Source organism: Nyctereutes procyonoides, unplaced genomic scaffold (genome assembly GCF_905146905.1).
Source record: "Nyctereutes procyonoides isolate TBG_1078 unplaced genomic scaffold, NYPRO_anot_genome, whole genome shotgun sequence".
Lineage (NCBI taxonomy): Eukaryota > Metazoa > Chordata > Mammalia > Carnivora > Canidae > Nyctereutes > Nyctereutes procyonoides.
In genome coordinates, this window is record NW_026575147.1 from 8,845,654 (window position 1) to 8,871,208 (window position 25,555).

At 44.4% G+C, this 25,555-nt stretch overlaps 1 protein-coding gene across 5 annotated transcripts in view; it reads left to right on the forward strand.

Moving 5' to 3' along the window:
* Nucleotides 1-25,555, forward strand: part of SLC4A5 (solute carrier family 4 member 5) — a 113,409-nt gene that overhangs the window by 42,815 nt on the left and 45,039 nt on the right. For all 5 annotated transcript variants that reach the window (XR_008662716.1, XR_008662718.1, XR_008662719.1 and 2 more), the window contains 3 exons: nt 4,791-4,920; nt 24,135-24,295; nt 25,045-25,200. Coding sequence is in view for 1 of the 5 variants with exons in the window: in XM_055312378.1 (XP_055168353.1) it covers nt 4,791-4,920; nt 24,135-24,295; nt 25,045-25,200 (447 nt within the window). In the remaining 4 variants the exon portion in view is untranslated. The remainder of the gene's footprint in view (nt 1-4,790; nt 4,921-24,134; nt 24,296-25,044; nt 25,201-25,555) is intronic.

Sequence of the window (25,555 nt, forward strand, 5' to 3'; positions counted from 1 at the left end):
ACACACACACACACACACACACACACACACTTCTCTCATACCTCCGGTACTTTAATTCACCCTCAATACAGTATTTCTTTCTACTCACAATCTCTCTCACACTTACTACATCTCTTTTCTCTCCCACATACAGCCCTCCCTCCACCTCTGCAGTCTTTCCCATATTCCCCCCTCCCCTCCCGTCTCTGGTCTCTGTCTCTTGTCTTCTCTCCTCCACACCACCCCTGGCGCTTAACTGGAAACAAAAGTGAGTTTGTTGTGACCTGGTGGGGAAGAGGACGTTTGGAGGCTGTGGCCAGGGGGCAGCAGCAGAAACAGACTGGGGCCAGAGGCAGTGCCAACAGCCGGAGACCCCAGCACTCAGCCATTCCAGGGAGCAGGTAATGTCCCAGACAGAGCTACTTCAGGCATCCTGCTCTCTGCCCTGTCTCCTCTTTCTGTGATTGTTTCATTTACTTGTCTTCTTATTTGGCCTTGAAGGGGAAAGGGAATTCCAAGCTTAGGGAGCAGTAGGTACCAGGATCCAAGGAGTGAGGTGCCCTCCTCTTCAGAGAATTGTGTATGGTCTGATGTGGCTGGGGTCCAGGCTATCTGGGATTGAGGGTGGCTGGGGTCTGGAGTGTCTGAGGTCAGGGATGGCTGGGGTCAGGGGTATCTGGGGTTAAGGGTGACTGGGTTCCAGGGCAACTGGCTGAGGAACATGATAGAACCTAAGTAGGCAGGTAAGGGCCAGATCACAAAGGATGTTTTAAACCATGTCATAGACCTTCGGCTCTAGGTAATACAGAGCCTATTAAGGGTTTTTCATATAGAGAGTAACATGATCAAACCTACATTTTTGAAAGAGGAGTTCTTGAACTGTGATTTCATGGAGAACTGGTGTGTCTCTCAGAATCAAAAAGTCATAGTCTTCTCCCAATTTAAAGAAAAAATAAGGTTATTTGTTCAATTAGTTTTTCTTCTGTAAAATTTCCTTAACCTTTGATGTCTGCTAACAAGTATTAGCAACCAATAACCCAGTGAAAGGACTATGTTTAAAGTAATGGAAAAATTCAGAAATAACATTCATCTAAATAAATGTGGTAGATTGAGCTACATACAGATAAATTAATAGTATTTTCTGCTAGTAAAATTATTTATTACTCCTATGCAAAAGCTTTTACAGTGCTGCCCAAAGAGCACCATGACTCCCAGGAGTGTGTCACGTGTACATGTTTGAAATGTTTTAAAAGCAAACTTTGCTGCCACATAGGGAATAGAGGTGGATTATGCAACCAGAGACAGTGGGAGCAGTAAGAGGCTCTCACAGTGTTAGGAACAGGAAATAATGAGAACCTGAAATAAGATAGTGGCATTGGGTAGGAATAAAATGGAGAGAGCTGAAAAATATTTAGGAAGCAAGAGAAAGAAGTTAGTATTTGATTGGACATGAATGGTGAGTAAGAGGCTTCAGGAGGGAGTCCAATATTTCTTATCTCGATGGCTGGGTAGTTAGCAGTGCTATATCATTCAAAACAGAGAAGGGCAGAGTTAGGGTATTGGAATAAGGGAACCATTATGAATATATTGAAGTTGACTTGTGAAGGCTACCAGAACTCCCAGATGGAGTAATCCAGTTGACAGTTGGAAATGCTCAATATAGGCAGGTCTGGAGGCATGAGTGACCTCATCTATAGGGTGACACCATGAAGAACACAAGATGGTGTAGGGTGTACAAAGAGAAAAGAGAAGGCCAAGGAGAAATCTCAGAAAAGATGAAGATTTATGTAAGACAGGAAAGAGGGGCCAGGGAAAGATATTGAGGAGTCCTTGAAGAGATAGGAAAAAATATCAAGAAAGTACTGCATTATGAGAGCCAAGAGTAGCATGTCGGTTCAGAGGGAACAGTCAGCACCACTGATGACCCAAAGAGATAGGCCAGACCTGCTGGTTTGCTTGGTTTTATTAATTTACTGGTTTGAGAATAAGATAACAAGATCAATCTGAAGACAGGGTTGTATGCTCAGGTGCATAGCATAAATGAGATGAGCAGGGTATAGCAGGGAGTAGTGGGGGTTGTGGCAAACTAAGATACATATGCCCATTACACTGTGTGTCAACTATACTCAAAAGGACTTTTAAAAAATGGATATGCCCATCTAAAGGAAGCAGCCATCACTCAGTCCTAGTTGATTGTTGCCAGGAAGGAATGTAGGCACAGTCATCAGAGCATCTGAATTTTCAAGAAAAATCAGAAATCTGGATTGTTAAATGAAATATCATACTTCTTTATGTTAGCAATAATTTCAAAAAAACTTTTATACTCTGTGAGAACTAAATTAAGCATATCTTTGAGTTGCCAGTTTGAAATCTCTGTCCCTTAGAGTGATGGGGCTGAACCAGTTGCATCAGGTTGGAAAGTGACTGGGTAAGGAGAAGGTGGAGACCACTCCTTCAAGAAATTGGAGGGAAAGGAGAGCTTGGGTGGCAGGCAGAGTCAGGGAAGAGTGTTCCAGAGTAGGAAGGACTGTTTCTAGGCTGGGAGAAAAATAGTGGAGGGATGAAGTTGAAGACCAAGGTAAGGAAAGACTAGTTGATAAAATTATGACCCAGCAGAAGGGAATAAATGTGGCCAGAGATTAAGCTGGAGGAAGGACTCCTTTGTTCAAAAACCAACTACAAAGTGGTAAGGATACAGAAGAACTAGATGTGATCGATTTCACATCTAGAGGCCTTTAGTTCCTTGGTGGAGTAAATAGGAGATGGATCAAGAGGCTTGAAGAGAGGAGCAAAGGTTAAGAATGGCATCAAGGGGCATGCTGACAAGGATGAGTGGGAAGTGGCTGCACTTCTAAGACCTGTATTGTAGGATGGTTGTTTCCAGCAAGGCCCATGAGCCTGGGTGCTGGGGTTGGTGGTGAAGGGGATTAGTACCTGTTACACTCCAGGCCCATGTCATGTGTCTTATACTCCTTATCCGATTTATTTCCTTGTTCTTCCCAACAATGCTGCTCGCTCAGACTGAATTCACTCCTAAGCAGTGGCAACTCTTGGATTCACACTTATGTCTAGTTGGATTGCAAGCCCATTGTGCACCTCCTCTCTACCAGACCACAGTACCACACTGCCTCTCTCTGTGCCCCCAGGACAATCTTTCAGAAGTGACTGAGTCAATGAATTCTTGTTTGGGCATTGGCTGCCTGGTTTTACTGGGTAGTCAAGGAGTAAGAGTGGGGAGTACAATGACAGAGTAGTTGAAATTATTGACCATTGAGTATCCATGGGGAAATAAGTGAGGGTCAGTGGGTATGATAAATTGCAGGGATGCAGGGCCTTGGAGGAAGGGGAAGATTTGATGAAGCCCAGGAGACAGTCAATGAAAGACTGAACCAGGACAGGGGCAAAGGGATTGGTGAGGAGGGAAATATTCTTAAAAACTTTCAAATGGGGGTGGAGGTGAGAGAAAATAGTTGAGGTGAAGATGACTCCAGGGTGTCTAGCCTGTACAGTTGGGTAGACAGCCATGCTTTTAACCAAGGCTTTCCTCATCATGTCCTGCCCCTCTCTTGCTCACCATGCTCTAGGCACAATGGCTAGCACACTCTCACTTCAGGGTCTTTGAAACACATGGAGCACTCTTTTTTTTTTTTTCCAGAGGTGCAGAAATGGCTCATTCTCTTCCAAGTCACAATTCAAACACACATTCCCCACAGAGGTCTTCCTTAACCAATCTAATATAGTTCTCTGGTTGTTTTGTTTTCTTTTTCTAAGATTTTATTTATTTATTTGACAGAGTGACCACAAGCAAGGGGAGAGGCAGACAGAGGGAGAGGGAGAAGCAGACTCCCCGCTGAGCAAGGAGCCTGATGTGGGGCTCAATCCTAGGACTCTGGGATCATGACCTGAGCCAAAGGCAGATGCTTAACCCACTGAGCCACCCAAGCGCCCCTCCGGTTGCTTTATCTTTTTTTTTTTTTTTTTTCAGAATGATTATCACTACCTGAAATGATCATTTATACTTTTGTTTACCTGTTGATTATTTGTTTCTGCCACTAGAACAGACATTTGAGACAGCAAGGATGTATGGGCCTTCATCCCAGCTTTGTTTCCCAACACCTGGAACAATGGCATATAGTAGACTTTCATGAAATACTGAATGAGGGGAAGGAAGGAAGGGAGGCAGGAAGGGGAAGCATGTTGGGGAAAGGCACATGTTCATGTTGGAATGCTAACTTTTGAGGTGCCTGAGATACACCCAGGAGGTGACATCCCTGGGCAGTCAGAAAGCAGGCCAGGATCTCAGGAATAGGTTGTCACCTACCCATGAAGAAGGTGGGCTCTTGTGGCACACCGGTACAAGCATGTCCTTTCACAGATTGACTGCTTCTTCAAGGCCAACACTGGGAGTTGACTGGTTTGGGGCCCAGTGGGAAAAGGGGTCCCACTGGGTTTGGTATGCTGAAATTGGGTCAGAGTTTTTCTCACTTCTCACTTTTCTGTTTCCCATCCTTGCTGTCACCCAGCTTTGGCCATTTTCTATCCTTCTTCATTGTCAGCTACAAGACCCTGGAGTCTGAATCCAAACTAAAACCTTTTATACCTTTATCTCAAAGAATATCTCACTCACATCCAACTCCGAGTCCTGAGTCTAGCTTCACCCAGAAGCTGGACTTAGTTTTACTAAATTAGGAAATACTTTTCCCTTGAGCTTGGCTCTGGCTCCATTGTAATTGGCCTTGCAGCCCTTGTCCTCCTCCAGGCCATTCAGCAGATCCTGCTGCCCTTTTTTTTTTTTTTTTTTTTTTTTGCAGGGTCTCCAGCTGCTGAGCAGCTCCAGGACATCCTGGGGGAGGAAGATGAGGCTCCCAACCCCACCCTCTTCACAGAAATGGACACTCTGCAGCACGACGGAGACCAGATGGAGTGGAAGGAGTCAGCCAGGTGAGGTGCAGTCCTGGGGGAGGGGAGGTGGGGGCTCCCCCCTGTGGTCTGCCTGGGACCCAGGCTGAGCTGACCCTCCTGGTGGGAAGGACCAGTAACCAGTGGCATCTTGCACCTTGAGTTCTGCTGGGGCACTCTTTGGCCCCTAAAGACCTCCACATCTGCCTTCCTTGGTGTCCAGAACTAGACTGGACACTAAGGAGCAAACAGATACTTATCATTTTGTCTTTATTCTCAAATTAAAATCCAAGTGGGAAAGTAGAACAAACATACATGACACCATGAGAGAATAATAACAAGGACATATATTCTTTCTTGTCAAATGGTTCAAACTAAATGTGATAGAAGGGAAAGCACCAAGGAGCTAGGGTAGGCAAGGAGGGCTTCCTGGAAGAAAGAAATGTAGTCATGAAAAATCCAGGTGGAATGGTCTAGTGGGCCTCTGAAGCAGAGTTTGAAGTGGGACAAGCAGAGTGGAGCTCTGGAGGCACATGTGGGGTGGGGATGGGGGGACAGAGGAACTGTGTATATAGAATCAGTAGAAGGAAAAAAAAGAGTCGAAGACTGTTGAGGAACCACACGGTGAAGACATGGAGCCAAGGGAGGATTGGAGTGAGGAGCAGCGTTGGCCGTACCCAGTGGCTGGGACAGAGTGGCCTTCTACCTGAACTGGCCTGATCAGCAACACCAACTGCTGCTGAGAGTCTAAGGAAAAGGAAGGATATGGTAGGAGGTAGAAGGGCTGGTGAGAGAGAAGGGACCCTGGCAAGGATGTTGAGAAAGTCCGGAAGATGGACCATACCAATGTTTCTTGACCCTTTTTTTTGTATTAGTGTGCCCCTTACCCCTGAGAAATTTTAATTTAACTTTATTAAATTATTATTTGATTTATGTCTAATGAGAGGAATAAAATACTAAGGAACATGATTCTGTCAGATTGGCTTGAACTTTGGAGTACCATAAATCATGGTGATTGATATTTGAAATTTTTGCTCCCCCAAGACACCTTTGGGGCTATTGTTGCCCTAGTTGAGAATGCCTGGACTGTCACCTGTATCTAGGACTGGCTCTTCCCAGGCTGCTCCAACCATGGCCTGGGCTCTTCCCTTACCCATTAACCTCCCTCACCTGGGCAGTGACTCTGTAGAGTGGGGAAGAGCAGGTTTGGACATCCCCAAGCCTCTCCCCTACTAATCTCTCCCAGAAGAAAGGCCACTGAGTGGACTACCAAATCCCTGCTGGCCTTGGGGAAGGAATGAATTCCTAGCCTCCTGGCCTGCCAGAAGCCCTTGAGCCTTGACCTATCAGCCATTCACTGAGCCCTTACTATATGCTAGATAATTTCCAGGCTCCTCTCACTCAAGCTGCACATTGCCCCTAAGGAGGTGGGAGCTATTATGATCCCCATTTTATAGATGAGGATACTGAGGTTTAGAGGGCCATATAGCTTGCAAAGGTCAGTGTGCTGGCTGCTGAGCCTGGGATCTAGCCCAGGCCTGTCTGACCCTAGCCTAAGGGCTTCTGCACTTTGTGTGCTTTCCCTATTTTCTCAGCTACCTCCCTCCCCATTCCTCTAACTTCTAGAGACTCTGTTTGGGTTTCCATGGGAATACATGAGCCTGGAGGCAATTCCACTGGAATGGGACATAAATGGAGAAAGTCACAGAGACCAGAGCATCTATTCAGGACTGAGAAGAGAGGGGTAGGGCATTTTATTTTATTTTATTTTATTTTATTAAGATTTTATTTACTTATTCAAGAGAGACACAGAGAGAGGCAGAGACATAGGCAGAGCAAGAAGCAGGTTTCCTGCAGGGAGCCCAGTGTGGGACTCGATCCCAGGACCCTGGGATCACGACCTGAGCTGAAAGCAAACGCTCAACCATTGAGCCACCCACGCATCCCGAGTAGGACATTTTAAATGACCAGGGCCCGGTCTGGACTCCTGTGGCTTAATGTCTCTGAGGAGATCGTACTTCTCTTCCCTTCCTTGTCTAAGATGGGCAAATAGAAGGAATGTTGTGAAGGGCCTTCTCAGAGACCCAGGAAGAAGAGTGTGTTTTCCCCACTGGGCGAGGTCTGTATCTGGACCTGTAACAAGTGCCAGGACCAGACCTTCCATGAGGGCTTATCATGTACTCCCACAGAGCCTCAGGGCCCCCAGAGACCTGATTGTCTGTCATCCTAGGCAAAATACTATTTCTGATCTCTGAGAATGGATCCATAGAGCCTTCTGCACTATAGACCCTGTAATGAAGTTTATAAACTGTAGGAGATGATGTTTCTAGAAGGAGGCTCTTCCTGAAATATAAAGGGGTCTGATCTGAGTTACCATCTGCAAGCTGGTAGGTTTCCCTGCAAGGCTTTCTGAGGACAGCATCTGAGGTGATTATGGAAGGGTCCTGAGTAGACCTCAAACCAATAGTGAGAGGAAAGTTACGGCTCAGAGAAGTTGAAATGGCTGAATGCAATTCCAGGCAGATGTGAGGGAGAAGCAGCTTGGAGGCCAACTTGGGGATAGGAAGCCATGGGAGGAGAGGAGCTCTGACCTCCCTACCTTGAGTCCCCCCCCCCCCCGCCGCCCCTTTCTCTACCTAGCCTCCTTTAATCTTTTGTCCAGCTAACCTCATCAGGTCTCCAGCTCATTGCTGGAGGTATGACCAGCAAGCCTATAGAAAGGTCAGAGAGAAGGGCATGACCATTGACCAACATGTCCACCTTGGCCTGGACAGTTGTACTAAGAACTCCTCCAGACAAACCACAACAGTAAAGGTACCTGGGGACAGCTATATCCTCCCACAGAAGATCAGGAAGTATTTCCCTCGCCTGACAGGCTGGGAGATCTACTCCGGGAAGCTAGAGGTCTTAGAAGTCTCCAGAATCCAAGAATCTGCAAATCCTAGTGGGTTCTGGGCCTCCTTGGGGGTAACAGGAGAAAATGATGGTGGTGTGGGGAAGTGGACAACCCCTTACACAGACACTTAGGCCCTGGGAGAGTTGCAGGCCTATACCACATCAAAGGGAATGCAGGAAGGGACCCTTTAATAAAAGTATTTAATTTGCTGCAGGAGTGTTTGCTTTATTGAGTTAGGAGATTAACAGAGTGAAAATCTCAAATCCGCAAGGAATTTTCTCTGGTGGTACTTTGTCGGGGGTTATTAGTTTGGAGGATGTTTTGAGCCCTTGACGGATTTAAATGGCTTTTTGCGCTCCACTGAAGCCTTGCCCCTGTGCACATGATGGGGACTGTGTGTGCAGGCGTCACTTCTAGTGTGATCAATGCTAGTAGGTCAGGCTGTTAATAAGATAGATTTTTACTAACTCAGCCTCTTTAGCATTCCCGGGAGGAAAATGCAGCTGGCTGTTTGCAGATACTGACCTTGCCTGAAGAGAGGGCTGGGTCAGGTGGGAGTGGGCACACAACCCCCTCACTTCCAGCAAATAATTCACCCAGCATTCTGTCTTCTCTCAAGCCCAAGTCAGCCTGGCTGCGAGGACAGGAAGAGAATGACCTGGGCTGGAACCCACCCAAGTGTGGAGGGCCCTTTGGGGTTACTCAGAGACAGCCAAAGCTCAGAATCTTCCAAGAGTTCTCAGAGCAAATTCCAAATCCAAGCTGCCTCTGATCCTCCACTCAGAGTGGACCAAGTGAGTGAACTTTCCAGAGGTTCTTATGAGACATACCTGCTTTGAGGATGTCTGTGTGATAACCAGGAGAAGGGCAGAAAGAAAGGCAGGAAAAATGGGTCGCTTAATTGGGTCAAACCAGATCCATATATTTTCAAAAGCATCTTACTTGTGGAGATGCTTGCATACTTCCTATGTGATAGAGGGGGAAAGCCTGAGCTTTGTCTCAGCTTTGAAATTTCTCCCACTTAAGATCTTGTAAAATGCCCCCCTAGTATCATTTCCCTGCTTAGTCTGGGGCAGAAGGCACCCCCAGCCCTCTGCTCACTACTCACCTGTGATCACACGGATAAGTCCAGAGCGGCCTACTTTGTGGATTAAAGCAGAATAGGAAGCTGAGAACTCTTAGCACAGAAGTCAGCAAGCCTCAATCATGAATTTAACTATGTTTTTAAAAGATTTTTATTTACTTAGTTGAGAGAGCACGCATGTGCACATGCGAGCAGGGAGAGAGGCAGAGGGAGAAGCAGACTCCCTGCTGAGCAGGGATTCCTGACACGGGGCTCCACCCCAAGACTGACCTGAGCCACCTAGGCACCCCCATTCATTGAACTGTTATTTACAAAGTGTTCACTGTCTGTAAGCCTGAGCCAGCTGCTGGAGATACCAAAATGAACACAGCAGATACTGTCCCTGCTCACTTGGGCTTTCAGTTGAATGGGGCATAGAAGTGGATAAAAAGGCATTTGAGGATGGGGTGCTGTGAAAGCATAGTGTAGGGGCACCTAGCCCAGACAGCAGGGGTGAAGGAAAACAACCGGGAGCAAGAGGTATTCACCCTGAGACCTGAAAGATAGGTCAGAATTAGTGAGGAGAGGGTATGGAAGGGGGGAAAGGAGAGGTCCTTGGAGCAAGGAGGATGGACACACAAAGGAAAGGGCAGAAATACTCTGTGGCTGGGCTGCAGAGTGAGTGGCCAGAGTTTACACTAGGCTCCACTCTTGGTGTTGGACCTACTGTGGGTCTGGACATGTATAAGGACATGCATCCACTGTTATGGTATCATATACAGTAATTTCACTGCCCTAAATAACTTCTGTGCTCTGCTTATTTGTATCTCTCTCTCCCTTAATCCCTGGAAGCCACTGATCTTTTTACAGGATTTGAGACCTATCTTAACAGGGAGAATTGGCAGGGTTTAGTGACAGGTGGCATGTTGAGGATCAGGACAATCAGGGAGATGCCCAGCTTTCCAGCTCGAGCAAGCAGGTTACTCGGGATAGCAATTTAGGAAACACAAGAGGAATAGCAAGGTTTCATTTTGTTGGGTATTTTGTTTTGTTCTGGTGGATCTTGATGATGAGTTCCCTCTGGGGCATGTTCTGTTTGAGGAAACTGCAATGGGAAGTGTCCAGCAGGTCGGCATGTAGAGATAGAGGTCTGGAGCTCGGTATAGAAGCACAGATTTGTCAGTGATCAAACCCATTAGAAAAGGGTAAAGTTGGGGCACCTGGGTGGCTCAGTGGTTGAGTATCTGCCTTTGGCTCAGGTCATGATCCCCGGGGTCCCAGGGTTGAGTCCTGCATTGGGCTCCCTGTGGAGAGCCTGCTTCTCCCTCTACGTTGCTGCCTCTCTCTGTGTGTCTCTCATGAATTTAAAAAAAAAATTTTTTTTTAAAGGGTAAGGCCCTTGAGGTCTGTGAAGTGAGGAGAGTTGCCAGGGAAGAACCTCCAGATCACTAACATTTTGAGGGATGGGCAGAGGGAGTGGAGCCCACCATAGAGACTGAGGAAGAGCAACCAGAGAGGCAGGAGGGAAACAAGAGGAGTGCTGTGTCCTGGAAACCAGGGGCAGGGAGACATTCAAGATGGAATGAGTGGCCAGGGGCACCTGGGTGGCTCAGTGGTTGAGCATCCGCCTTTGGCTCAGGTCGTGATCCCAGGGTCCTGGGATCAAGTCCCACATTGGGCTCCCACAGGAAGCCTGCTTCTCCCTCTGCCTATGTCTCTGCCTCTCTCTCTCTGTCTCTCATGAATAAATTAATAAAATCTTCAAAAAATTAAAAGGAAGGAGTGGCCAACAAAGGAGGAAAGAAATGAAGAGTATCCATAAGATGGAGAAATGAGAGCAGTCCCGGGTGGCATGGGGTAGAGGGTGGAGAAATCAGAATGGAGGGTGGGTTCAGTGGAACAATTCTTCTAAGATGCTTGTCTGTGGAAGGTGGTAGTTAGGACTCTCAAGGGAGGCTTTTGTTCTGTGTCTGTAAGCATAAGAAATCTGAGCATACTGAATGCTGATGGAAAAAAGCCAGATGAAGGAGAATGGTTTAGGAGCTGCTAGGGGGCAGGGGGGTGGCGGGGGGAGAGGGGAAGGGGGGTTAGGGTGTAGAGCCCTGAGCCCCTAGCTAGGAAGGCCATATCCCTTCTATGTGACAGGCCTGAGGGAGCAGGGCAGCTGCAGTGAGAGGCTTGGGGGTTCCTCGCAGGAGTGGAAGGGCTGGTGACTGCCAGTGCCATTTCTTGTTGGAGGAGGTGAGGAGCCCACGAGCTGAGTATGGGAGCTGCAGGTAGCCAGGTGGTCCTGAGGCAGGTGAGCTGCTGGCAGGCCTGGGGCCTCCTGTTTTCCTGCAGTGGAGTCATGTGTGGAGATTTGTGGCCAGATGAAAGTTTTTTTTGTTGTTTTTTTGTTTTGTTTTTCTTTTTTTTTTTTTTTTTTTTTTGTTCTTTTTTTCTTTTTTTCAGATGAAAGTTTTTAAAGTTGTTTGACTGGCTACTTACTTCCTGGTCTGAATAGTTACACTGTCTTTATCAAGCCGCTTGCACATCCAATAGCTAACATTGTCCTTCCCTCTCCCTCCACTAGTCAAACACTGATATCTGACACTTATGCTGAGAAAGTGGGCAAAAGCGATTTTATGAGAATCAGAACCTGGATCAAGGCCCAGGTAGAAGTAGGCAAGTTCCCCCAGGCCTCAGGGGCCCTGCTTGCAGCCAGCACTCTCCCCTGCGAGCTGTGTGTCTATCCCCAGGGACTTAGTGATCACTTATAGTAGCACAGCTCAGGGTAGGAGATGCATGAGGCCCAACACCCCTAGAGGGGTCACCTTCAAAGCACCTGCCATCAGGTTGGGGAAGCACCAGTCTGCACCTGTGGGGACAGCCAGGCAGTGACACAACACCATCACCTGGTGGGCTCAGGATGGTAAAATAGGATTACCTGGCTAGTGATTGGGATAGGAAGGCTAGCTAAGTGAGGAGAGAGGGCAGGCCTCCACCTGGATGTGACTTGACTAGCTGGTAGTTCCTCAGAATCCCTAGAAGCTAGTCAGCAGGAAGATCACCTCTCTACAACCAACAAAATCCTTGGTTGGCTCCCACAGATGCAGTTGTCAAGAGGGAAGAAACCCCACCGTCAGACTACCTTGCATGCCAAGACACCAGTTGATTCATCCACCTACATATATATAAGTATATAAATACATATTTGTCTAAATCCAAATATATATTTTTAACTTTTAAATATCTAAATAGCTATCTACTTACAATTTTTTATTAAGGAAAGTTTCAGACACCATAAGTAAAACATTTTGAGCCCCCATGTATCTATTACCCAGCTTTATCAATGATTAATACTGATCTATCTTCACTACTTTTTTGGTCTGCTTTTAGGAATTTTGTTTCTGCTGCAATGTTTTAAAGAAAATTCCACTTGTTGTAAACATTTTAGTATACAACTTTATGAAATTAGGCTTCTTTTATAAACATAACCACAATGTCATTATATCTCCTAACAAAATTGAGAACAATTCCTTAATATGATAGTCTACATTCAAATTTCCCTGTCTCAAAAACATCCATTTATTGTTGGTTTATACAACTTCAAATCAAAACAAGGTCCACAAATTGATTTTGGTGGTTATGTCTCCTGTGTTGTCAGGATCAGAACTGTTAGACTCCAGAGATGCTGAAGGAATAGACCTCCCTGAAAACCCTTTGCCAGGTGTTCTTTATGCTAAAGTCAAGAGCTTCCCTGTCTGATATGTCCAGTTCCACAACCATAGCCTAAGTTCAAGTGAGCTGTCAGAGCCTGTGTACGATGGCCAAAGGAGAGAGAAATGCCCCTGTCTTTGTTAGGGCATGTTAGGCCACAAGTAACAGAAGCCCACTCAAACTAACTTATGCAAAAGGAAGGAGCATCAACAGAATGTAGGATGACCTCATAGTACTCAGGGATGGTCAGATATCTCAAGGCCTGGGTGCAGGAAGCCAGGCTGTCCTCTTTCTCTGCTTCTGGTTTCTGCTTCTCTCTGGGCAGCTTCTTCACTCTTCTGTAGCTGGCTTCCCCAATTTGTCCCCATCCTTGGCTATTCCTTAGCTTCCACATTTGCATCTACTCTAGTCAAGTGACCATCTCTCTTTTTTTTAAAGATTTTATTTATTTATTCATGAGAGACACAGAGAGAGAGAAAGATGCAGAGACACAGGCAGAGGGAGAAGCAGGCTCCATACAGGGAGCCTGATGTGGGATTCGATCCTGGGACTCCCGGACCAGGCCCTGGGCTGAAGGCAGCGCTCAACTGCTGAACCACCCGGGCTGTCCTCAAGTGACCATCTCATACTGTGTAGCTATTTATCCATCCTGATTCCTAATTCTTCAATGACACCTGATTTGCCCAACTTTGGTTGTCCTATCACTGTGACCTAAATCAGAGTTATGGGAAGGTTCAGGAAAGGCTGGTCATGGTTTGGAGAACATACCCCCACGAATGGCAGCAGAGCAGACACACATCCGAAGTATGTGTTTTTCACATATGTAGTAGTGAAGATATGCACTTTATGTAATCTATTCTTTGGCTGCAGTTGTGCTTCTACTGCCAACCAGAATTTGCAGAATTCTTCAGGCCACTGTGAGAGGTGGTAGTTTTGTAACCTATCCCCCTCTTGGATGAGCACTTCAGAGATCACATCCAATCTTTGTACATTGACATTTATTGTCACTATCAATTCCTAGGGCGGTGGAAAAGTGGAAGCTTTAATCTGTGGATCTAGGAGAACTTTGGAAAGTTTATCTTATCTACACTTTTTCCCTTTCATTCTAAAAATATTTTAGGGGATGTTGTATGAGGTTCTGTGGGAGAATTGAAGTGGGCCATCATGCATGGATCTGTCCTCAAGATGCTTATGACCTGGTGCAGGTGTCAACAAAATTCTTCTAAGGGACTAATAGTATTTTAGGTTTTCTGACCACATATGATCTTTTTCTTCTTCTCCTTTTCCTCCTCCTTTCTCACTACTTTTTAAAAATGTAAACACCATTCTTAGCTAGCTGGCCATACAAAAGCAAGCTGTGAGGCACTTTTAACCCATGGGATGGGGTTTTTGACCCCTGATCTAGTGTAAAAGGCAGGTGTGTTTTCATATACGTGGATAACTAAAACCCAGGGATATATTGTGGAGTGATGAGGACAGAGCTCTAGAGTCCAAAGGCTTACTCTTATAAGCTGCATGACCTTGAGCAGGTTCCTTCCTCTGAGTCTCTGGCCTCCTAACCTGGACAGTAATAGTAACAGATCTTCCTCAAGGGGCTGATTTGAGGATTCAGTGAGATAATGTAAAATACTTAATATAACACTTGGCACATAATATGTGCTCAGTATGATTTAGCCACTGTTGTTATATTGAGTGCCATGTGATAAATGACACAGGATGGAATGGGAGTCAGAGGAAGGAGCAATATCTTCAAGATGGGTCCCTGGGGAGGCTTTGCAGGGATGACTTAAATGACCTTTGAACTAGGGCCTGAACAGCAGAGGTGGGAGAGAGAGCATCCAGGTAGAGAAGAGGGCCTTTCCTGAGAGGCAGTACGGAGCAGGTGTTAGCAGACTCTGAGGGAGAATGACAAGTCTATAAATGACAGTCCTTTGGAAATAATTACAAAAGCCTCCTGGACACACAGAAAAGTGGCCTTCAGAGAGATTTGATTGAAACCTTTTCCTGAAGGAACCAGTTAGGAATTTGCCAGTAGCTGTGTCTGATGGTACTCACTTAGCTGTGGGCTCCCCCTTACCCATGAATGAAGACATGATATGCAACAGGAAATACCCTTCACCGAATGCATGAGCTTGGGGGCAGAGTGCCCACACCTATTCCATTGACCACAGCTCCTGGAATGACACACCTCGGCCTCCTCCCTGCCAGCTCACTGCTGAGTGCACTTTTTTGAGAAGTTATTCTCCAGTAATACCCGAATTGCACTGCATAACTAAAGGCCCTGAGAGGAGACTCCTATGCTAGCAAAAGGAGAGACTTTCAATCACAGGGAGTTAGTCAGCCATGAAAGCACATGGGGTTTGTTCCAGAACAGTCTAGGACAGAGGTGTCCACGTGTCTGGTCCCAGGTAAATTTCATTTGCAGAGATAGAAGATTCCAGACATTTTATCCTATTAAATATTTGAGTCACTTAAACCTCAATCATGATTCTATATCTTTCTAATAATAGTCTGGCTTTCCTGGTGCATCTGCCTGTAAGGAGAGAAAGCAAAGATTGCAAGATGACAGTATCTAACTCTGTAACTGTTGTAAATCTCATTGTAAATTTAGGTTTATACATCAGTCCTTGTGAATTTGATTGACATTAGTCAGTATCCTTGGACCTAGTCATCTCTGGGACTATAAAAAGACAAATTTCTGAGTCTGTTCTGAGGTGGATACCACAAGAGACTTGTGATGCTTTTGTCTTACTGATACCTTCTAAACTTCCACATATACATGATGACCCTTGATTCATGCCTTCCCACTCAGTCTTTTATACTTTATAATCTTTCAAATTCACTGGCAAGTTTGGTTTGTGAACATACATACCATATGTATAATTTTAATCAGTTGTAGAAATAACTTTTTGTATTACTTCACATACATATTTTAATGCATGTGTTTATCATTATGTAGTAAAAATTTGCCAAATAAGTTGTAGGAATAGGAAAGAATTAGCTTTGGAGTTCCCCTTTTATCATCTCTTGGTGCCTCTTTCAAAAACTGAACTAGGGAATATCTAATGATATCTCTTAGACATCTCCAGGAAAATTCTTCAATGGCCCATAAGAGAATGAACACTGGACTTTGGTTTCTGCTGAAAATTTCAGGGCATTGATATGACTCAAATTAAGTTAAACAGCTTTGCTGGATAATGGGAGGAAACTCATATTCATGTTACTTTTAAGAAAAGAATCTTTAAAGTCTCAAAATTTATTACCAGCTGGCCCTAGCAGTAAGCAAAAAACACCATGTCTTGATGCTTTGTAACTGATACATGGAAGTCAAGTCTTTGGACAATGGGTAATGGGATAGGGATGGGAGAGTTACAGAATAAAGTCTGAGGCCATGGAGATGGAGAATCATCACAGTGTAAGTGTGTACTTCTCAACTTTTATGTGAGTCAGCATAACTTCATCTAAGCAATAAACTCACACAAATAGAAGTCTTACAACAAATGTTTAGAGGCAACATAACCTTAATATTAAAGGTTGCATTCTATACATATTTTTTATCTTTATTTTTAGTGTAAGAAATCTTTGTACTCCACATAGGGCTTGAACTCACAACCCCAAGATCAAGAGTCATGTGCTCTTCTGACTGAACCAGCCAGATGCCCCTATATTTTTTTAATCTTTAAATTTAGGATATTCTAAGGGGAATTTTTTAAATATATTTTTTAAGATATATATATATATATATTTTTTTTGAGATAGAGAGAGAGAGAGGCAGAGACACAGGAAGAGGGAGAAGCAAGCTCCATGCAGGGAGCCTGACATAGGACTCGATCCCAGGTGTCCAGGATCAGGCCCTGGGCTGAAGGCAGCACTAAACCGCTGAGCCACCCGGGCTGCCCTCTAAGGGCAGTTTTTACAAACAAATTAACCAGGACACAATTTAATAATAATGATATGCAAAATAAGCACAGAAAGAAATGACCTTCACTCCAATCAAAATGTTTATCTATATTCTCCAGATTTTACTCTTAGCTGACTGCCCACATGGCCTGCTCAGTGTCCCCTTAAAGACCTGTGTCTTCTTTTTAAAAGTACTGATGTCTACTTCTCAGGCCCCTGAGATTCTGGTGTCATTAGCCTGGGGTTTAGCCCTCAGTGTTGGAATTTGTAACAAGCTCCCAGATGCCATGAATGCATATGAGGTCAAGAACCACTGATATGCTAGCCAGGGTAGGGCAAGCGGGGTTATAATTTAAATCTCTATCTGAGGATAGAGCTACAATTCAGGTCTCCTAGTTTTCAGCTTTTTTCAGGGCCTAAAAGGAGAACCCCCTCTTCTTCTCACAACCTGGGTTTAAGTGTTGGAAAGCCTCAGCGGTACCTGGTAGTATGATCTGTGACACTTTCTACTACTGTTGGTATTAACTCCACAGCAGCTTCTGTGCAGCTTCTGTGCAACTGTGCAGCAGTTGTATCTGTGGCCAAGTTACAAGTCACAGAAAAGGCCTTGGTTTCAGATTCCCTTTGCATGACAGGGAACTGCTTTCTGTGACATGTGACTCTTGAAGGTTCTGTCCAGCTCCACCCCAGCCAGAAGAAGGGTACCTGGTGCCTGCCCCCCGCCTGGACAAAATCCCTGCAAGTTCTTTTCCAGCCAGAGATTTTCTTTCCACTTGACCTGCTTCCCCAACTCTAATTCCCTACTTTCTGAAGCCAATCATGGTATAAAGGTCATTTTGTAATGAGTTGCTTGGGATTACACATTAACCATTTTATCAGGCTTCTGAGAATTTTTAAGCAAGGTTCTGGTCAGAGGCTTTTTAAAGCCTTTGTTCCTTTATTCATTCCTTTATTCATTCTGAAAAGTGGTTAAACCCCAGTCATTTCTTCAAAGCAAGACTTCACCCACTACATCAAGATTTTAAAAGCATCTGAGGTATTTTTCTGTGCAACCAGGTTTAAGAATCATTATCCTAGGATAGTGGTTCTTAAAGTGTGGTCCCTAGATCACAGCATCAGCATCACCTGGGAACTTGTTAGAAATGTCCAAATCCTTGGTGCAGTCTCCCCTCTACCCGACACCTATGACATCAGAAACTTTAGGATTGAGGCCCAGTAATCCATATTTTCCTAAGCCTAAACCAGTGATACTGATGTGTGTGTAAGTTTGAGAACCCTGTCCTCAGTGTTTACTATTGGAGAAATAGGAAGACTGGGAGAGGTTTGAGAGGAAGTGACCCTCTTGATGGGCAGTGGAAAATGAAGGGGTCATATCTGGAAAACAGGAAAAAGGGCATTTTACTATATAGATCCACAACCCTTAAAAGTAATCCGAAGACCAGCAGTGTAGGCGTGCCTGGGAACTTATTAGAAATGCAGAATCTGAGATCATACCCCAAATCTGAATCAGAATCTGTATTTTAACAGTATCTCTGTGTGATTTGTATGTACATTAAAATTTAAGACGCACTGATAGAGTATGTACTCCAGTTATAAAAATTAGGGAAACAAAATTTAGAAATGGCCATGCTAGGAAGGAGACTCTGGAGATACAGTTCTGCCTTTCAGCTGGTGTTCTCAAAGCCATTCTAAGGGAAAGAGAACATGTTTCCTCTTGTATAAGGAGGGTGGGACCCATGTGCACAGAGCTACTTGTCTGCATTGGGACCCCAGACAAGTCCAACTTCCCTAAGTGACACAGTTCTATATGATTCCAGAGTAAGGGCTCCTCAGTCCTCACGGCACTGTTATATAAACTGGGAGTTTCCATGGCCAGGCCACCCTTCTGAAGGAGTGACCATCTAGGCATCTGATACCTATTTTACAAAATCTCCCCAGGCAAGGCAATTCTAATAGGCAGCCAAAATTGAAAACCATCACTGCAAATCTTGGGTCCTCTGTGTTTCCATGTTCCACTCAAGGTAAAAGTGAGCTCAAAGTCTAGTAGTTACCATTAAAAATATAAAATTAGGGATCCCTGGGTGGCGCAGCGGTTTGGCGCCTGCCTTTGGCCCAGGGCGCGATCCTGGAGACCTGGGATCGAATCCCACATCGGGCTCCCGGTGCATGGAGCCTGCTTCTCCCTCTGCCTGTATCTCTGCTTCTCTCTCTCTCTCTCTGTGTGACTATCATGAATAAATTTAAAAAATATATATAAAATTAAGTTTCAGGGCACAGGCTAGCTGTTTCAACATCTAGATTCCCAAAATAGTTGCAAGGAGGACCTGGAGAGGTGTTTCTAGTAAAGTTGTTGAGCATCCTGGAATTTTTTTGAAATCAAGTTCTCAAGGGATGTTGGTAGTAGGAGACTAGATCTGATGTTGTCCTGAACCTGAAAATAGGTAACTTTGCTTTTCTGCAGACTATGTTCAGGTAGGTTGATGTCTTTGTCTGTTTGTATATATAACTAATGTTTTATGAGACCTAACACAGTATAAATAGCAGAAATTCTGGGAGGCAGAGAGAACCTATTGTCTGTGCCACCTGGAGTTAATAGAGGATGTTTCAAAGTGAAACCTCAAAGTTTCACCTACTCCTTCCAGGTAGAGTTGCATTAGTATAGGCAGAAAACTGAAGAATGGATGTCATGGCAGAGAAATGCCTGAGAATGTTCACCCAGGATGTTTATGAGACAGTATAGAAAACAGGCAACCCAAGTGGCCCCATGTACTGGGATATGTCACACCTTTGGGTGGATAGGGCAAGACCGTGGACTAGCAAAGGGTCTTCAGTGGCAAGGTGACAGTATAATTTATCTTGCATATTAAAAAAAAAAAACAATGTGATTGCTTGCATGGGAGAAAGACTCTCAAGGAGAAGGTAAGCATCTTCTCAGTCAGAACATTTGGACTGATCCTTTGATCTCTTCCTTACAAACCCTTATATATATATTTTAAAGATTTTATTTATTTATTCATGATAGACAGAGAGAGAGAGAGAGAGAGAGAGAGAGAGAGAGAGAGAGAGGCAGAGACAATCGCAGAGGGAGAAGCAGGCTCCATACAGGAAGCCTGACATGGGACTCGATCCCGGGACTCCAGGATCACGCCCTGGGCCAAAGGCAGGCACTAAACCGCTGAGCCACCCAGGGATCCCCAACAAACCCTTATATTAATACAACTTTTAGGAAACCTTTGTACTGACTTCATACAGACTTGGATCTACCAGAATTTAGCTGATGTTCCCCCAAAACAGATTTTCCCATTTAAAAAAGCTGCACTTTGGTAAATATGAGGCAAGTGTATGTGTGGCATCCACTCCAGTTTCCATAGTGAAGTTCTAAACCTTCCACCTTATGTCCATTTGAGCCCCCAAGGCCCTGCCAGGCACCTGGTTAACTGATCTCAAATAAATGTAGTAAGTCAGGATGTCAAACATTCGTAATGCAAAGTTCTCACACAATTGTGTAAAGAGGAAATCTGATAAAGGAAAAAATGTCCAACCTCATTTGTAATTCAAAGAATGCAAATGTGATGTAAATTTTCAATTACCAAAGGAACAGAAGTGAAAAAAGATAATATCAGGATTTGAGAGACTTCAGGGTAATGTGAGGTTTCCTGTACATTGACAGAGATGTAAATTGGCAGAAGCTTTCTGGAGAACAGTTTGGGGATGTATATCACACACTTAAAAATATGCAGACACAGCAATTCCACTTCTGAGAGTTTATCCTAAGGAAATTATTGAGCAGGACCAAGGATATTCAAGCCAGCCTTGTTTGTAATAAAGATTAATTAGAAATAACCTAAATGTCACTAAGGAAATTATTGAGCAGAGCCAAGGATATTCAAGCCAGCCGTGTTTGTAATAAAGATTAATTAGAAATAACCTAAATGTCATCAAGAAATAACCTAAATTCATATCAACTGTGGTCCATTCATATAATAAAATAATACTAAAGAGCCTTTAAGATGGGGGCACATGGGTGGCTCAGTGGTTGAGCATCTGCCTTTGGCTCAGGGCATGATCCTGGGGTCCTGGAATTGAGTCCCACATCGGGCTCCCTGCAGGGAGCCTGCTTCTCCTTCTCCCTATGTCTCTGCCTTCCTTGCTCTCTGTGCTTTTCATTAATAAATGAATAAAATCTTTTTTAAAAAACCTTTAAGATGATATAAATATTTATAGACATTTGTGGACGTGAAATAATGTCCAACAGATATTAGGTCCTTATGGTATTTTTTTTCTTATGGTATCTTTAATGTAAAACTCTGTGTGTACATGTACACATGTGCTTTCATAACCATGATAGACATGGAGGGGTGCTTGGGTGCCTCAATTGGTTAAGTGTCAGACTCTTGATTTCAGCTCAGGTTATGATCTCAGGGTGGTAGGATCGAGCTCCACGTTGGGCTCTGCTCTGGGAATGGAGCCTGCTTAAGATTCTCTCTCTGTCTCCCCCCCCCCCCCCGCTCCTTTTACCCCTTTACCCCTCCCCTCCCCCTCAAGTGCATGCTCTTTCTCTCTCAAAAATAAGTAAATAAAACAATAATGATAGTCCTTGAAATATCAACCATGGTGTCCCCTGGTTGCAAGATCTTTGAATGCCTCTACTTTATTTTTTATTGTTTCTAAAATTACAACAGCAATGTTATTTTACATTAGTTACTGACACAGTATGTGCATTATATGCTGGGCTCTGCTCTAATTGCTACACACTATTATTATTCCTGAAGAAAAAAAATGACAAGTTCCACAGCTAATGAGGGAGCTGGGACTCACAACCCGGTTGTCTAGCTCCACAGGCCTCCCTGTTACTATACCAATTAATCCAAACTGACTAAGAGTCTCTTAACCCCTCCCCCACCAGCAAATCCTCTCCTCTCCCAGACTCATTGTTAACCATTTGATGGGTAGCCTTCCAAAGCTTCTGCCAGGAACTTTTAGATACATGTGGCCTTACACACAGATCTGTGTGTGTTTGTTTGTTTCTTTTTTTTTTTTTAATAAAATAGGATGGTATTGTCTATCATGTCAGTATGCATAGTTCACCGTCACACTTTTTACCTCTGAGGCGTATTCTGCAGCAGGAGTGTAGGGAACAGATATGACCATGCCCCTACCACAAACTGGCAGTTTCCAGTTCTTCACCATAATGAACAGGTGAATGAATCCTTGTATACATATTATGGTGTGCAAATGTGTAAGGATATTTCTGCGATAATTTCCTGGAAATAGAACCACTGAATCAAAAGATGTGCACACTACATATTGAAAGCAGCTGCGCAATTCCCCATACCAAGACCGTGCTGCTATGCTATATACATACACCCAGGGTATACATGCAAACTTACACTATGTACACACATCCAGTAAGACAACACCCACAACCCCGTGTTTTCACCAACACAGGAAGTCACCAGTCTTTTTCATTTTTGCCAATGTGAGAAGTGAAGAATGCCATTCCATTTGCAGTAATTTAAATGTCCTTGATTCCTAAATAAATAAAAATTAAAAAAAAAAAAAAAGGGAACCCTGGGTGGCGCAGCGGTTTGGCGCCTGCCTTTGGCCCAGGGCGCGATCCTGGAGACCTGGGATCGAATCCCACATCGGGCTCCCGGTGCATGGAGCCTGCTTCTCCCTCTGCCTATGTCTCTGCCTCTCTCTCTCTCTGTGTGACTATCATAAATAAATAAAAATTTAAAATAAATAAATAAATAAATAAATAAATAAATAAATAAATAAATGTCCTTGATTCCTAGTAAAGTTGAAAATATTTTGGCCATCTTCATTTCTTTCCAGAATTGTTCACTATTCAATTGGGTAATGTGAGTTTTTCTTTGATGTGAAGGAGTTGTGTTATATTATGAACACCAGTTTTTTGATGCCCTGTATGTTATAAATATTTTCCCCACTATGTTGCATTTTTTGGAACTTTGTCTTATTTTATAATACAGAAGTTTTAGTTTTGTTTACTTTTATGTAACAAAATCTGCCCATTTTTTACCCTAGTGGTTTTATATCTTGTTTAGCAATTCTTTCTATACAACCAAGAATATAAGAAGATTCTCCTATACTCTCTTCTAGTATATTTGTATTGTTGTTTATGTATTTTTATTTATTTATTTTAATTATGGTAAAATATACATAACATGAATTTTACCATTTCAACCATTGTTAAGTGTACAGTTCTGTGGACTTAGGTATATTCACCTAGGGTAATGGAGTAACCAACACCACCATCCGTCTCCAGAACTTTTCTCATCTTGCAAAACTGAAACTCTACCCATCAAACAGTAACTCCCACTCTCTGCACCTCTCATCCCCTGGTAGCTGCCATTCTACTTCCTGTCTCTATGAATTTAACTACTCTGGGTCTCCACATAAGTGGAATCACAGTGTTCATCCTCTGTGCCTGGCTTATCTCACATAGTGTAAAGTCTTCGAGGCTCATCCATGTTGTAGCATGTGTCAGAGTTTCTTCTCTTTTTATTAGCTAATAATATTTCATCATAGATTTAACTTTATGTTTAGATTTTAATCTATGTTGAATTTAATATTGTGCTTGGTGAGAAATAAGAGACAGGTAAGTTTTTTTATTCTTATTTTTAAATTAGTCATCTTTTAAAAACCTCCTCTATCAAAACCCAAATTCCCATGGCGGCCTGGTCTGCTTCTGGACCATTGTTCATTGATCTCTTTGTCTATATCTTGATGGGAATCACACTGTTAATTACTCCAGCTTTTAGGCCAATTTCTGTATCTGCTAAAAGCATGGCAGTCCCCATCCTTCTTTTTTAGACTTTCCCCAACCATTTTCAGACATTGACTTTTCAGAAAACTTCAGAATTAGTCATGGTCCAAAAATACTCTTTTGGGATTTTGATTGGACTAGCTTGAAGCTACCCACTAACTTGGGGTTGACATCATGCAAAGCAGAGCCTGCTGACTGCACTGTCTAGGCTTTCTGGTGCTGCCCTCTGCTGGGCTGTTCCACGCCTTCCCTCTCAGCTCCACCCAGCCTCTGATTCTGTCTTCTAGAAAGAACAAATTCCTACATATCCTTGGTTTAATTTCTTTCCTTCCCCAGATGACATGGATTTTTAATATGAACTTTGAGAACCAAAACCCAGGGTTGACGTGTAGAATCTCCAGGCCCTTCAGCAGAAGCTGTGGGGAAATACTTTTTTGTCAGGAATGCTTTCTTTGCTACTGGCAAACTACACCCCCGTAAGGCAGACACTGGACACATGTGTGACCAACCCTGGGTAACCAGGTTCCAAGTGATACTTTTTATTTAACAGCTTTATTATTTTAAGTTATGGTCAACTTCTTTCATTTTAAATGTTCAAGTAAATGATTTTTAGTAAATGTACAGAGTTGCACAACCATCACCAAGTCCAGTTTTGGAACATTTCTGCCACCCTCAAAAAGATCCCTCATGCCCATTTATGGTCATCCTCTGGATGTCACATTGCCTTGAGCACAACAGCATCAGGAGAAGTGGGGGGGGTAGAATGAGGGGGTTCCCAAGATCCTCTGCCTTCCCAACAACATGCATGCGCATGACTTCCAGGCCAACACTCCTTGCCCTGAGGAAATCCAATGGGGGCTCCTCCTGAGGGCACTGGCCATCCTGAACCCTATCCTGACCCCTTCCAGGTGGATAAAGTTTGAAGAAAAGGTAGAGGAAGGAGGCGAACGCTGGAGCAAGCCCCATGTGTCCACACTGTCTCTGCACAGCCTCTTCGAGCTGCGGACATGCTTGCAGACGGGAACGGTGCTGCTGGATTTGGATGGTGGCTCCTTACCACAGATCATAGGTGAGGCAGGGACCACCGGGGTCCCCTAAAGCCATGGCAGCCTCATGCCTGCCTCAGACCTGTGTGACGCCCACCTGATCTGCAGACACCAGGCTCTAGGTCTGATGCTCCCAAGATAGCATTACAGTGGCCCCAGGCGTCAGTTCCCAGTGGAGCTCTGACCAGGAAAAGACCATCCTCTGAAGTGCCACCCAGCAATGAAGCAAATCAGAGGAGCTTCCTAGTGTTGTCAGAGATTCCTATTGCCATGGCAACCTGTTTGTTACCAGAGTAAATGGATCATCACTCATCTTTAGGAAATTAACTCTTATTAAGTGGAACAGTGAAGCTTACCTTACTGTCCCTAAAACTTTGTGAATTTTGTTTTACCATATTCAAATCTGCCACAGGTATTTTGCCCCAAATACTTTTCTAGAAGGAATTGATGCTAGGACTAAAACTATTGATCACAGAACTCTTGTGCTTCTTAGGGTACTTCACTGACTTTCCACAATAGCGTTGATAGAGCATAGAATTGTATGCACACACACACACACACACACACACACACACACACACACATGCATGCACATACCCAGAGCTGTGTGACCTGCCCATGTTTCCACAGTTTGTAGCAAAACCGGAACTATTTCCACATCTCCTATCTCCTTTAGTCACTTTTAATCCCACTTAGAACAGATGAAACTGAAGACCCCACATGCCTGGTCATTCTGTCCCACATGGATGAGGCGTGTCTGTTCCCCACTTAGATGATGTCATCGAGAAGCAAATTGAGGACGGCCTTCTGCGGCCTGAGCTCCGGGAGAGGGTCAGCTATGTCCTCCTGAGAAAACACCGTCACCAAACCAAGAAGCCCATCCACCGCTCCTTGGTTGACATTGGAAAATCCGTCTCCTCCACCACCAGTGAGTTGGGCCATGTACTGGTGGGCGATGGGCATGTGGGGGCTGGTGCCAGATCCCTGGGTCAGGTGAGCCCACCTTGGTGGCTGGAGAGCCTTGGCAACTTGGAGGCTTCCTGGACCTCTTGATCCTGGAGAAATTCTGAAGTTCTGGGGGGTCTCTCTGCCCCCTTCTCTGGCAGGTCTGCAGAGACCCCAGCTATACCCCAATGTTGTCCCCACCAAGAACAGAACCATTCCTAGAAGAAAGCTGGTTCTCAGCCTATGCTGCACATGGCAATCACCTGGGGGTATGAAACGTGTCCCTGTGCCTTGGCCTCACCCTGAGAGTTGGATTTGGTTGGTCTAGGGTATGGCCT